Here is a 20,189-nt window from a genome sequence, read left to right as displayed (position 1 = left end):
CTATTGAAGTAACCCTTAATTTGAGATCTGTTTCCTTTGACAGAATTCAGTCCTTTTTATGAAGAAGACTTGGAAAATTATGAAAATAGGTTTTGCTTTTAAAGGAAGTAAGGCAATAGTTCTGCTAGCACTGTAAAAAACTAACATGAGTTCCTAACACGGTTCCACTCCTGAATACAGGTAGTCTCAACCACAATTGAGGCCAACATTTCTGTGGCTAAGCGAGACAGTTAAACTGAATTTTGCCCCATTTTGCAACCTTTCTTAGCACAGCTGTTAAGTGAATCCCTGTAGTTATTAAGTTAGTTGTACGGTTGTTGAATGAATCTGGCTTCCCCATTAACTTAGTTTATCAGAAGGTTACAAAAGTTGATCACATGAGCCCAGGACACACCAACAGTCATAAATATGTCAGTTGCCAAGAGTCCGAATTTTGATGATATGACCATGGGGATGTTGCAGCGATGTGTTAGGATGAAAAAGTTAGTTGTAACTTCAAACAGTCATTGAATGAACTGCTGTAAATAAGGGACTAGCTGTACTCATCTTTTCCCCCCTGTATTCTCCCTCTGCAGACCGACATTCATTCTTATTCTTCCATTTGGGTACATCAGTCATTCCGTGGTGGCGCAGTGGTTAGAATGCAGTATTGCAGCCCACTGCCAGGAGTTCAATCCTGACTGGTTTCAAGGTCAGTAAAACAACCCAGTTTGTTGGGGTCAATATGCTGACCCTGTAAACTGCTTAGAGAGTACTATAAAGCACTACAGGTAGTCCTCGACTTAAAACAGTTAATTTAGTGACTGAAGTTGCAACCATACAAAAAAATGATTTATGACCATTTTTTACACTTAGGACCGTTGCAGCATCCCCACAGTGGCATGATTCACATTAGGATGCTTGACAACTGATTCATATTTATGACTGCTGCAGTGTCCCGGGGTCATGTGATCTTTTTTGTGAGCTGACAAAGTCACTGGGGAAGCCAGCTTCACTTAACAACCATATCCCTAATTTAACAATTGCAGTGATTCACTTAACAAATGTGGCAAGAGAAGTCGTAAAATGGGGCAAAATTCATTTAACAAATTTCTCACTTTGCCACATAAATTCTGGGCTCAATTGTGGTTGTAAGTCGAGGACTATCTGTAAGTATATGTCTAAGTGCTATTGCAATTCCCCCTGCCTGCTACTTGATGTTACTGGCATCTTTTGTTTTCTTGTTAAAAATAAGTTGTGTCTTCAGAATGTAGGCAATGGTGTATCTGTCCGCCCCGTGCCAACTCAATGAAGCGGTGGACGTGATGAACCGGGGTCTTGAAGCCGTTAGGGACTGGATGAGGGCTAACAAGCTTGTACTCAACCCGGAGAAGACCGAGTGGCTGTTGTGTTTCCCTCCCAATAATTTGGCCTAGTGCTCCATCACTCAGGCTGGGGGGCCCAACTTTATACCCCTCAGACAGGGTTCGCAACTTGGGAGTCCTCCTGGACCCACAGCTGACCTTCGACCACCATCTGACGGCTGTGACCAGGGGGGCATTTGCCCAGGTTCGCCTGGTGCACCAGTTGCGACCCTACCTGAACTGGGAGGCTCTCACAACAGTCACTTGGGCCCTTGTGACCTCTAGGCTGGAATACTGCAACGTGCTCTACATGGGGCTGCCCTTGAAGAGCACCCGGCGACTTCAGCTAGTCCAGAATGCGGCCGCGCGAGTGATCGTGGGTGCACCTCGGTTCGCCCACATAACACCTATCCTCCGCGAGCTGCGCTGGCTACCTGTTGATCTCCGGGTGCGCTTCAAGGTGCTACTTACCACCCATAAAGCCCTTCATGGTAGTGGATCTGCGTACTTGAGAGACCGCCTCCTGCCAATTACCTCCTTGTGACCTATTAGATCGCACAGATTAGGCCTCCTCCGAGTTCCATCCGCCAGTCAGTGTCGACTGGCAACTACACGGAGGAGAGCCTTTTCAGTAGTAGCTCCGACCCTTTGGAACGATCTCCCCGTGGAGATTCGTACCCTCACCACCGTCCAGACCTTCCGCACAGCCCTCAAGACCTGGCTATCCCGTCAGGCCTGGGGATAAAGATCGTAATCCGTCCCCACCCGAATGATGAATGTTGTGTACTATTTTTACTATGTATTGTTTTATGTCTTACTGTCTTGTACTCCCCTCCCTATATATTGTAAGCCGCCCTGAGTCCCCTCAGGGAAAAGGGCGGCCTATAAATAATAAAACCATAAACCATAAACCATAAACCATAAACCATAAACCATTTTGAGAGGGAAGTCGTTTGGGGTGGGAGCCAAACCTAAAACAACACTGAAGAGAAGTGCAGTGACAACAGCAGGCCTTCCCATCAAGTACTATTGGTTGTGTAAACAACTTGAAAGATTTCCTCTGATCATTACTGGTCTCCATCTGCAAACAGAGTCCATCTGAGAGCAAAAATGCACATTTGACTAGGTGATTATGAAAGAAAAAGTAAGCAACTGTTGAAAGAAATGCCCTTCTGGGTTCGACTCCAAGTGTGGGAAAAAGACACTGGAAACATGGAGGCTGCTTGGAAAGATGGTTAAATGGTGGACAGGACCACATGGCTTGAGTCCTGAACAGAAAAGGTGATCACATGCTTCCAGATGTTGGGTGAGGAAGAAGAGAAGAAGGGCCGAGGAAGGGGCTTGCTGGGCTTTTTATAACCTGTTCAGCCCCACCTCTCTGCTTCCTGTTCCTGTGTAAGAAATATATTCTGATTGGTTGTCAGACTCCCATGGGGCTACAGGGGCAACTCTCTAGGCTGTGTTTTGAATCCAGGTTTGGTTGAGTTCTCGGATGCCATGTGGTGAGTTGAGTAAAGGGCCAATATTATCATGCCTTAATCCCATCCCCTGGAGCTGAAGGGGAGAACTCTTTATTATGTAAAGGGACTGGCTTGGGCATCTTAATAGCCCATTGACAAAGTGGGTGGGGACAGGAAGCTGCAGGGAGCTATTCTGTCTTTAAAACATGTTTCTCCCTTTTCACATCCAGGGAAATATAATATTCTGCCTTTTCAATATTTCCTAGGACAGTGATGGCAAACCTGTGGCACACGTGCCACAGGTGGCACGCAGAGCCATTTCTCAGGGCACGCGAGGCGCTGCCCTGACAGCTGGCCAGTGTGTATGTGCGCGCTGGCCAGATGAGCTCACCCTTTTTTAAAGCCATTTTTCACCCTCCCCAGGCTCCAGATGCTTTATAGGAGCCTGAGGAGGGCGAAAATAGCCTCCCCCCTCCCCCCCGAGGCACTCCGGAGGCTTCATGAGCTTCCCTGAAGCCTCCGGAGTGCAAAAAACTGGCCCTACGGACAAACCGGAAGTTCAGGAATGGACTTCCGGTTTGCTCGGAGGGTCGTTTTGACTGCTCCAGAGGCTTCAGGGAAGCCTCCTGAAGGTCCCTGAAGCTTCTGGAGGCACGGGGGAGGCTGTTTTCGTCCTCCTCAGGCTCCTATAAAGCCTCTGGAGCCTGGGGAGGGCGAAAAAAGCATGCAAAAAATGGGGTGGAGGGCCTGTAGTGTGCGCATGCGCACTGGGGGGTAGCGCATTGCATTATGGGTGCGGCACGCCCGCATCTGCTCCCCCTGCACTCCCCCCACTTATAGCATGTGAGCCAAAAAAGATTCACCATCGCTGTCCTAGGATATTTCATTTTTCTGGGAGAGGGCTAGGTGATAACTTCCTACACAACCTTATAGAGACATTTTCCTGATCTTGTTACTGATGTCTTGTGATAACAAAGTTCTAAAAACACGTAGGTCCAAGGATGTTGCCAAAATGTAATTTTTTAACATGACAGAAAATTAACTACTCTGTTTCCCCGAAAATAAGACCTCCCCCGGATAATAAACCCAATTGGGCAATTGAGCGCATGTGCTAAAATAAGCCCTCCCCTGAAAACAAGCCCTCCCCGAAACTATTGCAACACGATAGCAGCCATGAGGTGACCATGCTCGCCACCTCCTGCACATCAAAAATAATAAGACCTCCCCAAAAATAAGGTCAAGTGCTTATTTCGGGGATCAAAACAAAATAAGATCCTCTCTTATTTTCAGGCAAACATGGTATGTTTTCTTGGCTCTGTGAGTGGAATGAGCAGTTTCTAAATATTTTAATGTGCAGATAAGAGACTTTTCCTGGTCGCATCTATTGGATTCATCAGAGCAGGAATGCAGTGAATGTTGCGGGTCCCCTCTCCAGTAGTGGGTTGAAGGCAGTACGCCCCGGTACGGGCGTATTGGTGCCTGCCGGGAGCATCGGGTACCATTCCCGTACAGTGCTCTGGAGGGTGCACCTGCCCGCCTGAGCTCCTTACCTGTATTTGAGCTCTTCAGTGCTTCGGCACATGCACAAGGAGTGTACAGCGCCTGCGCGATGCTCCACTGAGCAGCTGGAGCGTCAAGGGGGCATCATGGAGGTAAGGACACATATGCGTGCTGCGCGCATGTGCTGCACGCGTTCATGTGGGGAATACAAGGCCCCGTTGCACCGTACTGGTTGCAACAGGATCCGGAACCCACCACTGCCGCACTCCTAAGATCCATTTAGTGGGACCCAGAGTAAGAGCCTTCATGGTGGCTCCCTTCCTTTGGAACATCATCTCTGTGGAGAGTAGATTGGCCCCTAGTTTGACACAGAACAGAATAGAATAGAACAGAATAGAATAGAATAGAACTGTGATGGTGAGCCTATGGCACGCGTGCCACAGGTGGCACACGGAGACATTTGTCAGGGCACGCGAGGCATTGCCCTGTCAACTGGCCAGCATGCATGTGCACACTGGCCAACTGACATCGGCCTTCTTTTGAGGCTGTTTTTCACCCTCCGGAGGACAAAAAAACGGCTCTATGGGCAAACCGGAAATTCAGGAACAGAACAGAACAGAATAGTACTAATTTCAAATGATCTAAGCCCCAGAGCCATGTAACAGCATGGCCAAAAAGGCATTAAAAGTTGTTAACCTTATCTTGCGAAGCTTCTTTCTTCTCAGGTAACATTGTATTGTTAACTAGGGCATACAAAACCTTTGCCGACCAATTATTGAATATAGCTCATCGACCTGGAATCCACACTCTATATTGGACATTAGCAAGACTGAGCTGGTTCAGAGGCCTTTCACAAGAAGAGTACTCCACTCCTCTACTCACAATCCCTTATGTCACCAGGCTTGAAATTTTGGCCTTGGACAATCTGGAACTGCGCCGCCTGCAGTCCAATGTAAGCATGGTACAAAAAATTGTCTGCTACAATGTCCTACCTGTCAACGAGTTCTTCAGCTTCAAGCACAATAATACATGGACAAACAACTGATTCAAACTCTAGGTAAACTCCTCCAAACTTGATTGCAGAAAATACAACTTAAGCATTAGAGTGGTCAACGCCTGGAATGCTCTACCTGACTGTTGTTACATCCTCAAACCCCCACAGCTTCAACTTCAAACTGTCTATCATGGACCTCACCCCATTCTTAAGAGGTCCGTAAACGGGGCGTGCATAAGTGCACCAGCATGCCTACTGTCCATCTTATTGTACTCATTTATCTGTATTTACTTCAGTGGTGGGTTGCAGGCGGTACGCCCCGGTACAGGGGTACTGGTGCCTGCCCGGAGCACCAGGTACCGTTCTGGTATGGTGCTCCGGAGGGCCCACCTGCCCAACCCGAGCTCCTTACCTGTATTTGAGCTCTTCGGCACTTCTGCACATGGAGCGCACGGCCCTGCGCGATGCTCTGCCAAGCAGCTGGAGCGTCGCAGAGGCTCGTGGAGGCATCGCAATAGGTAAGGATGCATGCACGCATTGCATGAGTTCATGTGGACACCGGCCCCGTTGCACAGTACCAGTTGCAATGGGATCCGGAACCCGATTTACTTCCTTTGTTCATGTTTATGTTCATACTTATACCTACTATCTTATACATGTTTGACAAATAAACAAACAAACAAAATAGAATACAACAAACTTTTTATTGTCACTTTGAATGTACACTAATCGGCATACATTAAAATGGAATTTCGTTGTATACAGCTCTCAAAGGGTCGTCACTTTCCCAAGACCCTGAAGACCTGGCTTTGCCAAAGGGCGTGGGTAACCCAGAGTGCGAAGAAGCCCACCAAGTGCCTTGTCAGATTGATTGATGTTGCGGGAGTGGGGGGTGAATTGTTTTTTATTGTTTGTATATTGGGTTATTTTTGTAAACCACCCAGTCACCGCGAGTCAATAAGCGGCCATACAAAGATGCGTGTGCGCGTGTAAATAGCGTGCAAATAATCTCGTCTCAATAAAGGGATTCCGCCAACCTCTCTAGGCGGACGTAAAAATAACCGGGCGGAAGAAACCTGCAATATTTGATCACCCTGTTTAAAAAAAAGCACGTTGCTCAAATCCCCACCCTTCAGAGCATCGCGCGAGACGCTCTAGCCGCCGCTTTCTATGAATGAAGCGGCGATTTCCCCCCCCCCCCCCCCATCTGCGCGCTCAATCGGAAGCCTCTTGATTGGCCAGGCAAAAAGCTTGCCTGGTTCGCTGCGAGGCGGGTCCGCGAGGCAAAACTCTTGCTCCGCCCTCAAACGCTGTGGGGGGGAGGGGGAGGAGTCGGAATCTCCATGGCGACGAAGCCGTCAAGAGCGACCTCGCGCGAAGAATTGAGGAAGCGATGTCGCAAGCGGGGCTTCTTTTACGATAGAGTTGCGCTCGGCGGCTGGCGGGGCCTAGCGTGATCGAAGGCCGCTCTTGGGTGGCTGTCCTCCCTTTCTTTTTACCGCCATGGAGATGCCGCCGCCGCCACTGCTGCCCCCGCCCGAAGGTGAGTCTCTAGGGCACCTCGAAGGGTGAGTGGGCCACAAAGTCTCTCTCTGTGTATGTGTGTCTGTCTGTCTGTGTAATAAGCAGAGCAGTTTCGACTATCCCCAAACCTGGCCTAATAGTGGGGAGGATGCTTCGTAACAACGTTAGGTCTTTGGGCTTGCTGTAGAAGCCAGTCTCCCAAGGGGCTAGGCACTCCGTACATGCTCAGGGGCCTCGGGGAACGGTTTGCCACAGTTGACGGTGCCTGCCAAGGCCAGGAGGCTTCCACAACTCAAAATGTGGGAGGAACAATGTGTAACCTAAGCCCCATTAACCTCAGGGCCACGCCCCCTTAACCCTTTCCCCTAACTTTCAAAAACCGGTAACTTGATGCCCACTCGCACAGGCCGTGCAGCGCTGGCAGGATTGGCAGGTGGTATGAGGGAGGCGACCTGCTTGAGCAGAATAGGAGACTAGTTCATCGTTTCTGTAACAGCTGTTCAGCTGCTTTCCCCCCCCTTGGTAAAAAAGATAAGTAGTTTGAATGGTTCTCAGCTCTGAAAAGGTGCTAGAATAGCCAACACCTAATGGTTTGAAACAATATTTATTCTTATAAGAATACAAGTCTAAAGGCTAATTAGAAAAGATCTAAAATACCTGGTAATCATGAAGGATTATTATGAAGAATATTCAAAGAAGTGAGTGGTATAATGAAATTTGGGGTATGGTAACAAATGATAACAACAAATTAAATTTAAAAGGGATGATCAAAGCAAATAATTATAATGAAATATGGGGGGATTTTATAAAATCAGTGTTGGTAGACGGCAAAGGGAATAAATCTACTCAAGAATATAGGCTGTTTTGGAGGGGATAAGGGCACAATTGGAATATATTACATATCTTTTTGTTGTTATAAATGACGAAATATAAGGGGGGGAAGGAAAGTCTCCAGGGAGTGAAAGTGCACTGTAATATGTGGGGTTTTTTCCTTTTCCCTTTTTCTTTTTGTACTCAGATGAATATGTACTGTTTGTATTATTTGAGCTTAAAAAAAATAAATATAAAGAAATTATGAAGGATTTTTTAAAAATTTTTTTCAATAAAAGGTGAAATAAAGCAAGGAGGATAGAATCTGGAATTACATATGCGAAGTAGATTGCCAGCATTTAGATTTTTTTTAAAAAAATGTCCTACTGGAGAATCAATCTTTCCACTTTAGGAAGCACACTGTAAGATTATATGGGATGGGGTTGGTTTTTTTTTTTGTACAATTGGTATCTCCTGTTTTATTTTGGCATTTCTTAAGTCATGTTTTATAGATATGGTGATTAAGTAGAGGTTATTTCTTAATTTTATAAATGCACCGTGGTATCTTTTCTTACTCTTACTCCTCCTTTTTCACAGATCAAGAACTACGCAATGTCATCGACAAACTGGCCCAGTTTGTGGCACGAAATGGCCCTGAGTTTGAAAAGATGACAATGGAGAAGCAAAAGGAAAATCCTAAATTCTCATTTCTGTTTGGAGGAGATTTCTATGGTTATTACAAATACAAGCTGGCTCTGGAACAGCAACAGTGTGAGTTAAGGAGGAGGGTGGCAAGAGAATTTGCTGTGGATAATATAAACTATTCAAAACCTACCATATGTTATCAGCAATGCTAAAAAGGGGATTGCTGTTTTTAGCCCCATTTTGCAAATAGAATGGGAGCTGTCTGAAGCTGAGAGACTATAAAATGGTTGTATTATTATTTGGCTTTATTAGTTCTTGGGTTAATTACATTGTGTCTCTTCTGCACACTGGGATGTTCCATAATATTCTTGGGGATGACTGTTTTGAGCAGGTGAAATTCACTGCAGCCGGTCATTCAATTTAATTCTTAAGAGACCCATGAATTTAAAAAAAAACATGTAGCATTCAAACTAGGTGTAATCTAAGAAGCTAGATATTCTTGTCTTGGTTCTTTATTTGCTATGTATCTTAATTTTAAGAACTGCCTGAATTTTCCCCCTTCATTCTGAAGTTTAAACAGTCTTGGGGATTGCTGAAGGTTGTAGAAAAAAACAAGTTATGTCACTTACATATTTTGAAACTTGATCCTGATCATTTTAGAGCAAAGCTGCTGCATATCTGTTAATATTTTAGCTGAAAGTCCCAATTTATTTGGATAACTTCAGAATTACTTGTGCATAGAAATCAACAATAAGTGTAACTTTTGCTGACCAAAAGAACTCTGGAATCCTCATTTCCAAGAAGCCATTTTTAAAAACTACTCTCTAGATCCTTACTTCTCCTAGAGAAAGCAGTTTCCCTTATCGGGATGAGAAATTTTCCACCTGCAACATGCTGTTTGCAAAATGTTTGATGGATTTTGATAACTGGGGAAGACAGTATATGGTCCAATATTCAGACTTGGCTATCTTAGGGGTCTTCTGTGTAAGCATAATCTTTATTGTCATAGTACTTAAATACAACAAAATTGGTTCTCCTCCTTTACAGTATTGTGCAAACAAGGTCAAGATCTTGAGGCTGCCCCATCAATTCAGCCAATTCCCCAGCCACCTTTGGCTCCTGCCGCCCCTATCGCCACTCCTCAGGGGACTCCTTCTATGGAGGAATTGATCCAGCAAAGCCAATGGAATCTGCAGCAGCAGGAGCAGCACCTCCTTGCCCTGCGACAGGTATGGATTTGGCAAAAGTATTGTTGATCTGAGACTTTGGATTGGTTTGGGCAAACCATTGTAAATCATGCAAATGGTTTTGATATAACTCTACATCAAAGTTGCAAGGCAAATATTGTATTTCCTGTGGAATATGCTGCTTACTTAAGACGTGAAAATGATTCATTCAGAAGTATTTTTCCCAATACATTTAGAATACAGGCTCTTTCAAAGATACTGAAGAATCGTTACCAAATATTACTTTATTTTTCTCATACCCTCTGCAAATACTTTATTTGAAATATGGTGGCTGAATACTAAAAACTTAAATAGAGCACTTTTTCTGGTGTTTTTATTTGGGTGGATTCTTCCTTTGTGATTTGGCTCCGGGCAGGCGTATTGCTTTCTTTGAGGGGAGGGTGAGGAGTATTTTTAGCCACTTTACAGCTCAATCAGAGCAAATTGTAGTTTAAAAGAAAGGAAGGCCTCTGCTATGGATGATTAAATGACAGAAGTGTTACAGTCAAACATGATTTCTAAGTAGGAAAATTTGGAGACTGCTAAGTGGTGATTTGGGTTGTTCTCTTTAATTCTCTGTTTTTAGGAGCAAATCACCTCTGCAATAGCTGTGGGTATTGAGCAACAAATGCAGAAAGTCTTGGAGGAAACCCAACTGGATATGAATGAGTTTGATAACTTGCTACAACCAATCATTGACACATGCACCAAAGATGCTATCTCCGTAAGTAATGGCAAAATCAGGGCAAAGTGGTGTCTGGTACAAAGATAAAACGTTTACTACATGTTTGAAGAAGATTCCCAAATGGTCATGAAATTCTCTTTAAATATTAGTAAGAGTTAGCAATCAAGTCCATCTATTTTCATTATTCTCTAGAGCAGTGTTTCCACCGTTGGTTTAAGATATGTGGAGTACTAACAGTAGAACAATGAAATGGGTCTGTCTTTGTAACTTGAGCAGATCTGGTAATAGCTACAAAACTGGAAAAGTTATAAAAATTGAGTTAAGGCTGACAAACTACTATATTCAAATTGAAATAGCTCTCAAAGTTCTGATATAAACTCTTTAGATAAGAAAGTGAATTCTTGGGTGAAGTATGAATCCATGTAATGATCTCCATTATTTGTTATAGCTTATAATTTCAGTCTGATTTCTTCTGTGTAGACTACTGTGACTGTTGTGTTGTCATGGGTTCATGATGCAGTTATTAGCATAAAAGATAACCATTCTTTGCACCTTCATACACCCTCCTTGGGTCTCTCATGCATTCTCCCTGACTTTCACGGACACCTCCTCCGCCACCCAGCAGCAGCCACTTAACCTGTGTGCAACTTGCAACTTCCTGCCTGCTTCCCCAGTGACTTTAATTATGAGATGCTAGTAGGAAGTTTCCTAGACTAATAACTGTGGAAGTTGGTTAACAACAGCACAGCACTGCAGAAATTGCTGCATTGGTCACACTTTACAATTGCAATGCTTAGCAGCAGAAATCACAGTCCCAATAATCCTAATCTTGATGGGTCAAACACATCAGTTTGAAGTCACACTACTCACACAAGAGACCTCTAAGTCCAGTCCCCCTTGAATTCCATTGATTCTTATCTAGCACCAATTTGCCTTGATCGTTAGTAGATCAAATTCTTGTGTATAGGAGCATAAAATAAATTTGTAATATTTTTGAACTCTATCCAGGTTCCTGGGTGGTTTTTTTTTATGCCTGATCTTTTTTTATGAACCTGAACTTTCGTTTACTATGGCAAACTTTCACACCATTTTATGTTCTCAGGCTGGAAAGAACTGGATGTTCAGTAATGCCAAGTCTCCACAGCATTGTGAACTAATGGCTGAGCATCTGCGCAATCAGATTACTGCCGAGGGGGCACATTTTGAGCTGCGACTACATTTAATCTATCTGATTAACGACGTCCTCCACCATTGGTGAGAAGTGGATCTTTCTTAGGTTCCCAGGGCAAAGGAATGGATGATGAATGCTTGCTCAGATGCACCTTGAAAGGTTCCGGGAGTTATTAATATGCATGTCATATTGACACTATGGAGAATTTAAAGACATATACTCTGTAGTTCACTTAGATCACAGATGTCAAACTCACCGTGTCATGTTGCCATCATGTGACGTTTTGCAACGTTTTCCCCATTCACGGAGCTGGGGTGAGAATAGCTTGTGTGTGACAGATCTGGCCTGTAGGCCACCAGTTTGACACCCCTGACTTAACTAATTCTAGTAAATATTTGTAAAACAATCTGAAATGGTTACCAAAACCCGTATTTTAAATACCAAATATTAAACACTGAGCCAAGGTGGCGCAGTGGTTAAATGCAGCACTGCAGGCTACTGCTAGATCAGCAGGTCAGCGGTTCAAATCTCACCGGCTCAGGGTTGACTCAGCCTTCCATCCTTCCGAGGTGGGTAAAATGAGGACCCAGATTGTTGGGGGCAATATGCTGACTCTCTGTAAACCGCTTAGAGAGGGCTGAAAGCCCTATGAAGCGGTATATAAGTCTACTGCTATAAATGAAAAATGTTTTGGCTGAAAAACTTTAGCAAATGTTGAAAAACAGGGAGCCAAGTATACATGATGTTGCCCCTTTCTCTTCTTTGGGACATTGGTGGTGGTGGGGTTATTGCATCTGTATTAAGTCTGCTTGACAGACATACAAGAGGAACCTAGGATGTAGTAAGCTTGCGCATGACTTGAAATGCTTTTGATGTCCACGTCAAGAACTCTACATACTTAAAATAATCTACTCCCCTAATGATGCCCTTCTTCTTGCCTTGCTTTCAGCCAGCGGAAGCAACAGCGTGATCTCCTGGCAGCCCTGCAAAAAGTGGTGGTGCCCATTTACTGCACTAGCTTCCTGGCTGTGGAGGAGGACAAACAACAGAAGATTGCCAGGGTGAGCAGCTCGGCTTTACTTCAGGGGCAGCCAAGAGCTTGCCTGAAGTCCGGCCTGCCAAGTAACAGCCTTTCTCTTCCTCTTGATTTCCCACAGCTCCTTCAGCTGTGGGAGAAAAATGGCTACTTTGATGAATCGATTATCCAGCAGCTCCAGAGTCCAGCCCTTGGACTCGGGCAGTATCAGGTAAGTCCTAGCACTAGATTTTAGCAAGGAAGGGCTTGGTAGAAAGGGTGCCGGGTTAGGTTTAGTCTGAGCCAGCTGTTGACCTCAGGTCTACATTCTTTTTTTGCCAAAAAAAAAAAAAAACCACACCTTTTTTGATCTACAATATAAGAAATGTTAATAGCCAGTTTGAAAAATTAAGTAGTGCTAGAGAATTTTGAGATAGGAGTGAATTCTTGATGAAATTGCATTAAGGCAGCATATTGCTGCTCACTGCAGCTAATGCTCTGGATTTCTCACAGAAGTTAAAACTCCAGGCAGCTACTGTTCACAGACTCTGACTGTACATTAAGTAACCCAGTTTTATGTACACTGTGCTAGTCAATAACACTCATGTCTTCAGCCAAATTACCTTTGCTGCTCATCTGAGTGAAACCTGCTATATTTTCTTAGGACTCATTGTGGCTCATGAAGAAAAATACATAACACATTTTTCAGAACATAGTTGCTGGAGGAGGGAACAGAAGTGGCCATGTAATAATTACATTTTGTAATATCACTCTTTGAAAGGCCTGGGATACTGCCCATCATTCTGCCAGATAGAATAACAGAGTTTGAAGGGACTTTGGAGGTCATCTGACCCAACCCCCTGCGCAAGCAGGAAACACTGTACCATTTCAGGCAAATAGTTGTCCGGTCTCTTAAAAACTTTCCGTGTTGGAGAACCTACAGTTTCTGGAGACAAGTTGTTCCACTGATTAATTGTTCTAACTGTAGGAAATTGCCAAAATCTTGTTTATAGCCTTGAGATTATTGTTAGAGATAAACCTGTTTCCTTTATTTCGGTATACTATCAATATACAGACATGTAAGCTGCATTTTTTTTGAAAAAATGAAATAAACTTAGTAACTGAACTAATCCCTTTTCATTTTTCTCAACCCAATGGAATTGTTGGATACAAATTACATGAAGTGGCTTGGAACTCCTTTTTACTGGTAGGATAACTCTCCAAAAGCAGAACAGAACCAAATTAATATGGCAAAGGAAGTTTGCTACAGAAATACAGAAAGGAGGATTACACCAGACTGAGTTTGTGGAGAAAAGCATGCTGCAATGAATCTTAAGATGGAGGCTGTGGGGGGATAGATTAGAATACTGTCGATTTCTCCATTTGAAGCCTTCTTTGTCATATGACCTGGCAAAGAACACATGCAGCCTGCCCTGTGCTTCCCAGCACACGTGTATGCAAATACTCATGAGGGCAAAGCAGAAACACGCAAACAAGAATGCAGCAGTTATTTCATTATGCAGAATAAAATGTTGATGTCGATAAAGGCCTTGAACAGTTTTCTTGTGTGTGCTTGCCTTTGGTGGAAATGTAATACGCTGGATTTCCAGGAGGGACGGGATACCTTCTGGAGGAATAAGAACCTGCTCAGTCCAAATATTTTATGCAAGAAAAAGAGGGTGAAGACAGCCTGTCCCTAATGGTTCTCGGAGTATATGGTAGATGCAGATAGTAAAGTGGTTCAGTTTGGCAAAATTCTAGGTGTGGATCCATAAAAAATTCAGCTTGGAAGAGTCACCATGTATCTGTCTTAATTTTGGAGTCTAACATCAACTTTATTTTAATTTACAAGTACATTGAACTGAAAATTAATGTAAAAAGACAAACAGGATTTAAGCAACAAATTAAGCTATCGAAATACTAAAACAAACTAATTGGGCTGAGTATGTTATACAAACCCAGGTGCTAGCTTGATAATTGATCTGATTATGGGCATTGGATGAAAAGAGCCATAAGAGATGGAGGAAGATACTTAGTATTGGCAGGACTCTCAGTTATGATGCCGGTACTTTAAAACATCTTTCCTTTTCCAACCCTCTCTTCCCCTTCCCCTTTGCAGGCTACCCTGATCACAGAATATGCCAATGTTGTGCAGCCAATTCAGGTTGCATTTCAGCAGCAGATTCAGAATTTGAAAACTCAGCATGAGGAGTTTGTCAGCAGCCTCACACAACAGCAGCAGCAGCAGCAGCCGCCACAGATGCAAATCCCCCCACTGGACAGTGAGGTGAAACCAGCTCCTCCAGCCTTAGCTCCTCCTCCAGCCACTTCCATTGCGCAAGCAGGTACAGCTTTTCTGAGATGACAAAGAGTCTCTGTTTATGCTGTTTCTCTCTAGAGCAGGGGTATCAAACTCAAGGCCCACAGGCCGAATCCAGCCTGTAGGGTGCTTAGATCTGGCCCACATTGCAGGACCAGCCCGCAGTGCCTCTGCCAGCAAAAGCTTGGGGAGGCCACATGCAGCCGTCTCAGGCTCAGTTTTCAGCCACAACGGCCTCCTGCAGCCCTCTGCCAGCAAAAACGAAGTTTGGGGTGGGGGGCACATGCCCAGGAGACTATTTTTGCTGGCGGAGCGCTCAGGCCACCAGAGGCGCCCTGGACACGAGTGATGTCCTGGCCATGCCCACCCTGCTCCACCGAGGACAAACACAACCTTGATCCGGCCCTCAATGAAATTGAGTTTGACAACCCTACTGTAGAGAATGGCTTCTTATCCAGGGTTTCTCGGCCTTGGCAACCTGAAAGAGGCATGGACTTCAAAACTCCCAGATTTCCCCAGTCCAGTTTGGGCCACATCTCGTCAAATTGCCAAGGTTGAGAAACACCACTCAACTCTCTTGGTTTGGCTGTTTGAGAACCTTGGGGGACGTGAGTGGGCATTCTGAATATTAATGACTAGGTTTCCTTAGATGGGATTGTCCAATAAAACAAGCGTCCCTGAGCAAAGCTTTCAGGCAGTGACTTAAGCGGTCTCCTCTGGGCTGATTTTATGGCGTGCCCAGGGAAGAGGCTGTCCTTTCTCACTTTGGGATTTGTTTTCAGACGAAGGGAAGGCTCCACTGCCCCTTGCAGGCTCCACAGAATACGAAGCCACCGGAGCTGGGCCCCCTGATTCTGCTGCAGCTGGACCTCGTGGACCTGGGCCTCATGATCACATTCCTTCCAATAAGCCGCCCTGGTTTGATCAGCCTCATCCTGTTACACCTTGGGGCCAACAGCAGGTACTAGTAGAAGGTCTGGGATGCATAGAGTGGGAAGTATTTCTGGACGTGAAGATCTCTTGTGTGAAGCGGCATCTAGTCAAGCTCTTGGGTTTTTGAGCAGTCTCCCCCCAATCAACTTAACTCTATGTTTTTCCTTTTGCAGCCCCCCGATCAGCCTCCATTCCCACACCACCAGGGTCCTCCACACTGTCCTCCATGGAACAGTAACCACGAGGGGATGTGGAATGAACAGAGGGAGCCTGGCTGGAACAATCAGCGTGAAGCCCCCTGGAACAACCAACCAGACCCATCTTGGAATAATCAGTTTGAAGCCCCTTGGAACAACCAGCATGAGCAGCCGCCATGGGCCGGGGGCCAGAGAGAACCCCCTTTCCGTATGCAGCGCCCACCTCACTTCAGAGGGCCTTTCCCCCCTCACCAACAGCACCCTCAGTTCAATCAGCCTCCTCATCCACATAACTTCAACCGCTTCCCACCTCGCTTCATGCAGGATGACTTCCCCCCAAGGCATCCCTTCGAACGGCCTCCATATCCTCATCGCTTTGACTATCCTCAAGGGGATTTCCCTCAGGGTGAGTGGACAGTAGGGCTGGGGAGAACAGCGGGTTATAGTCTTGATTAATATACTGGTGTGATAGCTGGTTTCTGTCAGAAAGGATCCTTTAAAATTCTTTTGTCTATTTGTGAAATCCTCAGTCTGCTTATAAACAGCGCATGAGCCACAATGGCACAATGGTTAGAGTGCAGTACTATACTGCAGGCTACTTCGGCTGACTGCCAGCTGACTGCAATTTGGCAGTTCAAATATCACCATGCTCAAGGTTGACTCGGCCTTCCATCCTTCTTAGATGGGTAAAATGAGGACCCAGATTGTTGGGGGCAATAGGCTGACTCTGTAAACCATTTAGGGTTGTAAAGCACTGTAAAGCAGTATAGAAGTCTAAATGCTATTGGTATTTTGAAAAATGAAAAAGGAGGCATACATATGTGTGTTCCTACTTAAGATTCTGAATACCTTTTCTGTAAAATATGGCTTTTCTAAATTATGCTTGTAGTCACTTGTTTTTCTACCACCTTAAAACGACCGTTGACTTACATGAACTGTCCTTCTATGTGCGCTGTGAGGGGAATCCAAGCATGGGTTAACTTTGTCCATTAACCTAGAGACTGAGTTATGTAATTGTTGACTACGCCTCCTCTGACTGGATAGTCCAGTTTTGTAGGAAGGCTCAGCCGAACCAAGAGGTGAAACAATTGTCACGGAAGGCGGTAGCCAATGAGGTAAGTAAATCGAGCCAATGTCAATAGTCAAGAGGCAGGTAGACATAGTAGTGAAACGAAGTCTGACATCAATGCCTGGACCAGCCAAAGCCGAGGGCGGGTTTGGATTCCCCTTGCAGTGCACATAGAAGAACCGTTCAGGTAAGTCAACGGTCGTTCTCCTGTGCGCTGCTTGGGGAATCCAAGCATGGGACATGCCAAAGCAATGAGAGTCAAGGGCGGGAGCTAAGCTGGTCAGGGGCCCCAGGTGATGAGAGTACCTTCTGCAAGACTCGCCGCCTGAAGGAGGGCTCAGCTGAGGCATACATGTCCACTTTATAATGTCTGATAAAGGGCGACGGCAATGACCAGGTCACCACCCTGCAAATGTCCTCCACTTAGGCCTGTGTTTCCCAGGCCGCTGTGGTAGCAGCACTCCTGGTGGAATGGGGAGTGATGCGTTTGGGAACCGGCCGGGATTGTCGTGGGCCAGGGCGATGCACACTTTTAACCAGTGGCCGATGGTATGTGAAGATACCTTTTGTCCCATGGATGATGGCTGAAAAGACACAAACAGTGCCTCTGATCTTCTGAACGCTGCAGTGTGTTTTACATAGCAGCGAAGCGCCCTGCGAACATCATGGTGATGCCACCGACGTTCCTGTGAATGTGAAGGATGCAGGCAGAAGTCCGGGAGAATGAGCTCCTGCGCCCTGTGGAACCATGTGTTAATGTTTAGAAGGAAAGCCGGGTCCAACCGCAGGACGACTCTGTTTGGATGAACGATACAGAGGTCCGCGCGGATCGACAGTGCCGCCAGTTCTGACACCCTCCTGGCCGATGTAATGGCCACCAAGAAAACAGTTTTCAGGGTCAGCAATCTGAGACTGATCGTGCGAATGGGCTCGAATGGCGTAGTCGTGAGGGCTTTGAGTACCAGGGACAAGTCTCAGGTAGGGTAGCGATGCACTATCAGCAGCCTGAGATTCATAACACCCTTCAGGAATGAGTGGACCCTTGAGTGCTGCGACAGGGAACGGCCTTGCCCGCCGCCAACCACCGTTGAGAGGGCTGCAACGTGGCAGCGGAGAGGGTTGGGTGTCCAAGCCCATCTGCAAAAATTCCAATACCTGTGGTACGGACATCTTGATTGGGTCAGCACCGGCTATCCAACACCATCTGCAGAAGGCCTGCCAGGCGGCCTTGTAGATACAAGTTATGGACGGTCATTGCGTCGCCTGAATCGTCTCGATGACCTTATCCGAAAAATGTTGTTGAGTCAAGATAGCCCGCTCACGTGCCACGCGGCTAACTGCAGCAGTTGAGGGTTCGGGTGAACGAGAGCCCGCTGGAGAGGTGGATCCGATTGTCCAGGATTCTCCAAGGTCGTGAGACGGACAGATGGATGAGGTCGGCATACCAAGGGCAACGTGACCACATTGGCGCGATCAGAAGAACTTCCGCCTGTCCCACTAGGATTTTCTGAATGACAAGCGGGATGATTGGTAGAGGCGGGAAGGTGTAAAGAAGGCCCTCCGGCCACGGACTGCGGAGTGCATCAGTGCCTTCCGCCCCCGGTGGCCGGTACCTGGTGTAAAACCTCGGCAGCTGAGAATTGTGAGGCTGCGCAAAAAGATCCACGTCGGGCTGGCCGAACCTGTGAGAGAGTTCCTGGAATAGAGCAGGATGGAGGCGCCACTCCTCCTGATCCACAGTAGTTCTGCTCAGCCAATCCGCTTGCGTGTTGGCTGTACCCGATATGTGCTCCACTCGGATTGATAGCAACCGGCTCTCCACCCAGTGGTGGAGTCTCTCCGCTTCCATCATCAGGGACTTGGACTGCATGCCTCCCTGGTGGTTGACATGAGCCTTGGAGGCCACGTTGTCAGTGAGAATTAGTACATGGTGGTTTGTCACCAAGTTCTGGAATTAGTGGAGGGCTAGGCGGATGGCTTGCAGCTCTAGCCAGTTGATGCTGTTCCTTAATTCCTGGTCTGTCCAGCAACCCTGCGCAACTTGGTCCGAGGCATGGGCTCCCCATCCAAAGAGGCTTGCATCCGTCGTCACCACGATGCAGTCTGGGTCCTTGAAGAGGCATCCCCTAAGTAGCTTGAAGGATGTCCACCACCAGAGAGACCATAACACCTTGGGTGGTAGCTGGACTCTGATTTGTGAGTGGCTGGTATGGGCCCTCTGGAAGGGGAGCAAAAACCATTGGAGCGGTCGAGCATGAAACCATGCCCAGGGAACAGTGTCTATACAGGAAATCATTTTCCCGAGTAGTTGGGAAAGAACTGCCAGTAGCAAGGGTATCTGTGACATCACGTGACTCACCAGGTTGTGCAGACTTTGTCGCCTCTCCTGAGGCAAGGACACCTCGCACCTTTCCGAGTTGATGACACTCCCGAGGTGCAAGATGGACAATTGGCTACAGATGACTCTTTGGAAAGTTCAGGATGAAGCTGTGCCGCTGCAGGATGTTGATCGTGCACTGCATGTCTTGAATGGCCTGGTTCTGGGATGACAATAGGATCAGGATGTCGTCCAGGTAACAATTGACTCTTACGGGTATTGACCGAAGAGAAGCAGCTGTGACCGCCAGCAGCTTTGTGAAAGTTCGTGGGGCCGATGAAAGGCCGAATGCTAGAGCTCAGTATTGCAGGTGACGGCCTGCAAACTGGAACCTCAGGAACCACCGATGTGCCGAATGTATTGGCACATGTAGGTACGCCTCCTTGATGTCGACAGAGGTCAGCAGGTCGCCTTGGCGTATGCAGGATAAGATGCTTTTGAGTGATTGCATCTTGAATCTCCTATCCCTGGCACTGGAGCCTGTGGCTGTGTGTAGGGCCTATTATACTGGGAAACGTAAGGAATAGCATTATACCCGGAGTCCCCGGCATGAAAGGACTGCCGCCTATTGTAAGGTTGCTGCCTCCTGTCCTTGCATCTGTTGGTGGACGGAAGCACTTTGTGCTTGTCCCTTGTCTCGATTAAGATAGGATCAAGTGCAGCACCAAACAGGCCCACCCTGGAAGGGGGTAGATGCAAGGCGTCATTTGGAACGAAGGTCTGCCTGCCAATGGCGAAGCTTGGTTGCGTTGAGGTTAGCATCAGAGGAAAATTCAAATGCCGCCACCAGTTTGTTGACATCCTGGTGGAGGCGCATATCATCAGGGGCAAGCCTGCCCTGTAACTGCCTAAGCCAGACCAACGAGGTCCTGTTAAAGAAAGAGGCCGCCGTGGCTGCCTGCAAGACCCAGGCTGCGGCC

The 20,189-nt window shown here is 46.4% G+C and overlaps 1 protein-coding gene across 7 annotated transcripts in view; it reads left to right on the top strand.

The window, feature by feature from the left end:
- The first annotated feature begins 6,703 nt into the window (after positions 1-6,703).
- The window catches only part of CHERP (calcium homeostasis endoplasmic reticulum protein), a 25,068-nt gene continuing 11,582 nt past the window's right edge, over positions 6,704-20,189 (top strand). For 4 of the 7 annotated variants that reach the window (XM_087729539.1, XM_014070944.2, XM_087729556.1 and 1 more), the window contains exons 1-10: positions 6,704-6,840; positions 8,229-8,402; positions 9,324-9,505; positions 10,089-10,226; positions 11,290-11,441; positions 12,308-12,419; positions 12,516-12,605; positions 14,493-14,718; positions 15,476-15,654; positions 15,800-16,229. In XM_087729539.1, coding sequence (XP_087585665.1) covers positions 6,801-6,840; positions 8,229-8,402; positions 9,324-9,505; positions 10,089-10,226; positions 11,290-11,441; positions 12,308-12,419; positions 12,516-12,605; positions 14,493-14,718; positions 15,476-15,654; positions 15,800-16,229 — 1,723 coding nt within the window. In that variant the 5' untranslated portion in view covers positions 6,704-6,800. Of the gene's footprint in view, positions 6,866-8,228; positions 8,403-9,323; positions 9,506-10,088; positions 10,227-11,289; positions 11,442-12,307; positions 12,606-14,492; positions 14,719-15,475; positions 15,655-15,799; positions 16,230-20,189 lie in introns of all 7 variants that reach the window. The other 3 variants (XM_087729507.1, XM_087729517.1, XM_014070946.2) reach the window with 2 other exon arrangements.

This window comes from Thamnophis sirtalis, unplaced genomic scaffold (assembly GCF_051295495.1).
Source record: "Thamnophis sirtalis isolate CommonGarterSnake01/CBP01778 unplaced genomic scaffold, rThaSir2_p1.2 scaffold_1, whole genome shotgun sequence".
Lineage (NCBI taxonomy): Eukaryota > Metazoa > Chordata > Lepidosauria > Squamata > Natricidae > Thamnophis > Thamnophis sirtalis.
The sequence above is the reverse complement of the archived record's forward strand: the minus strand, read 5'-3'. Positions and strand labels throughout refer to the sequence as shown.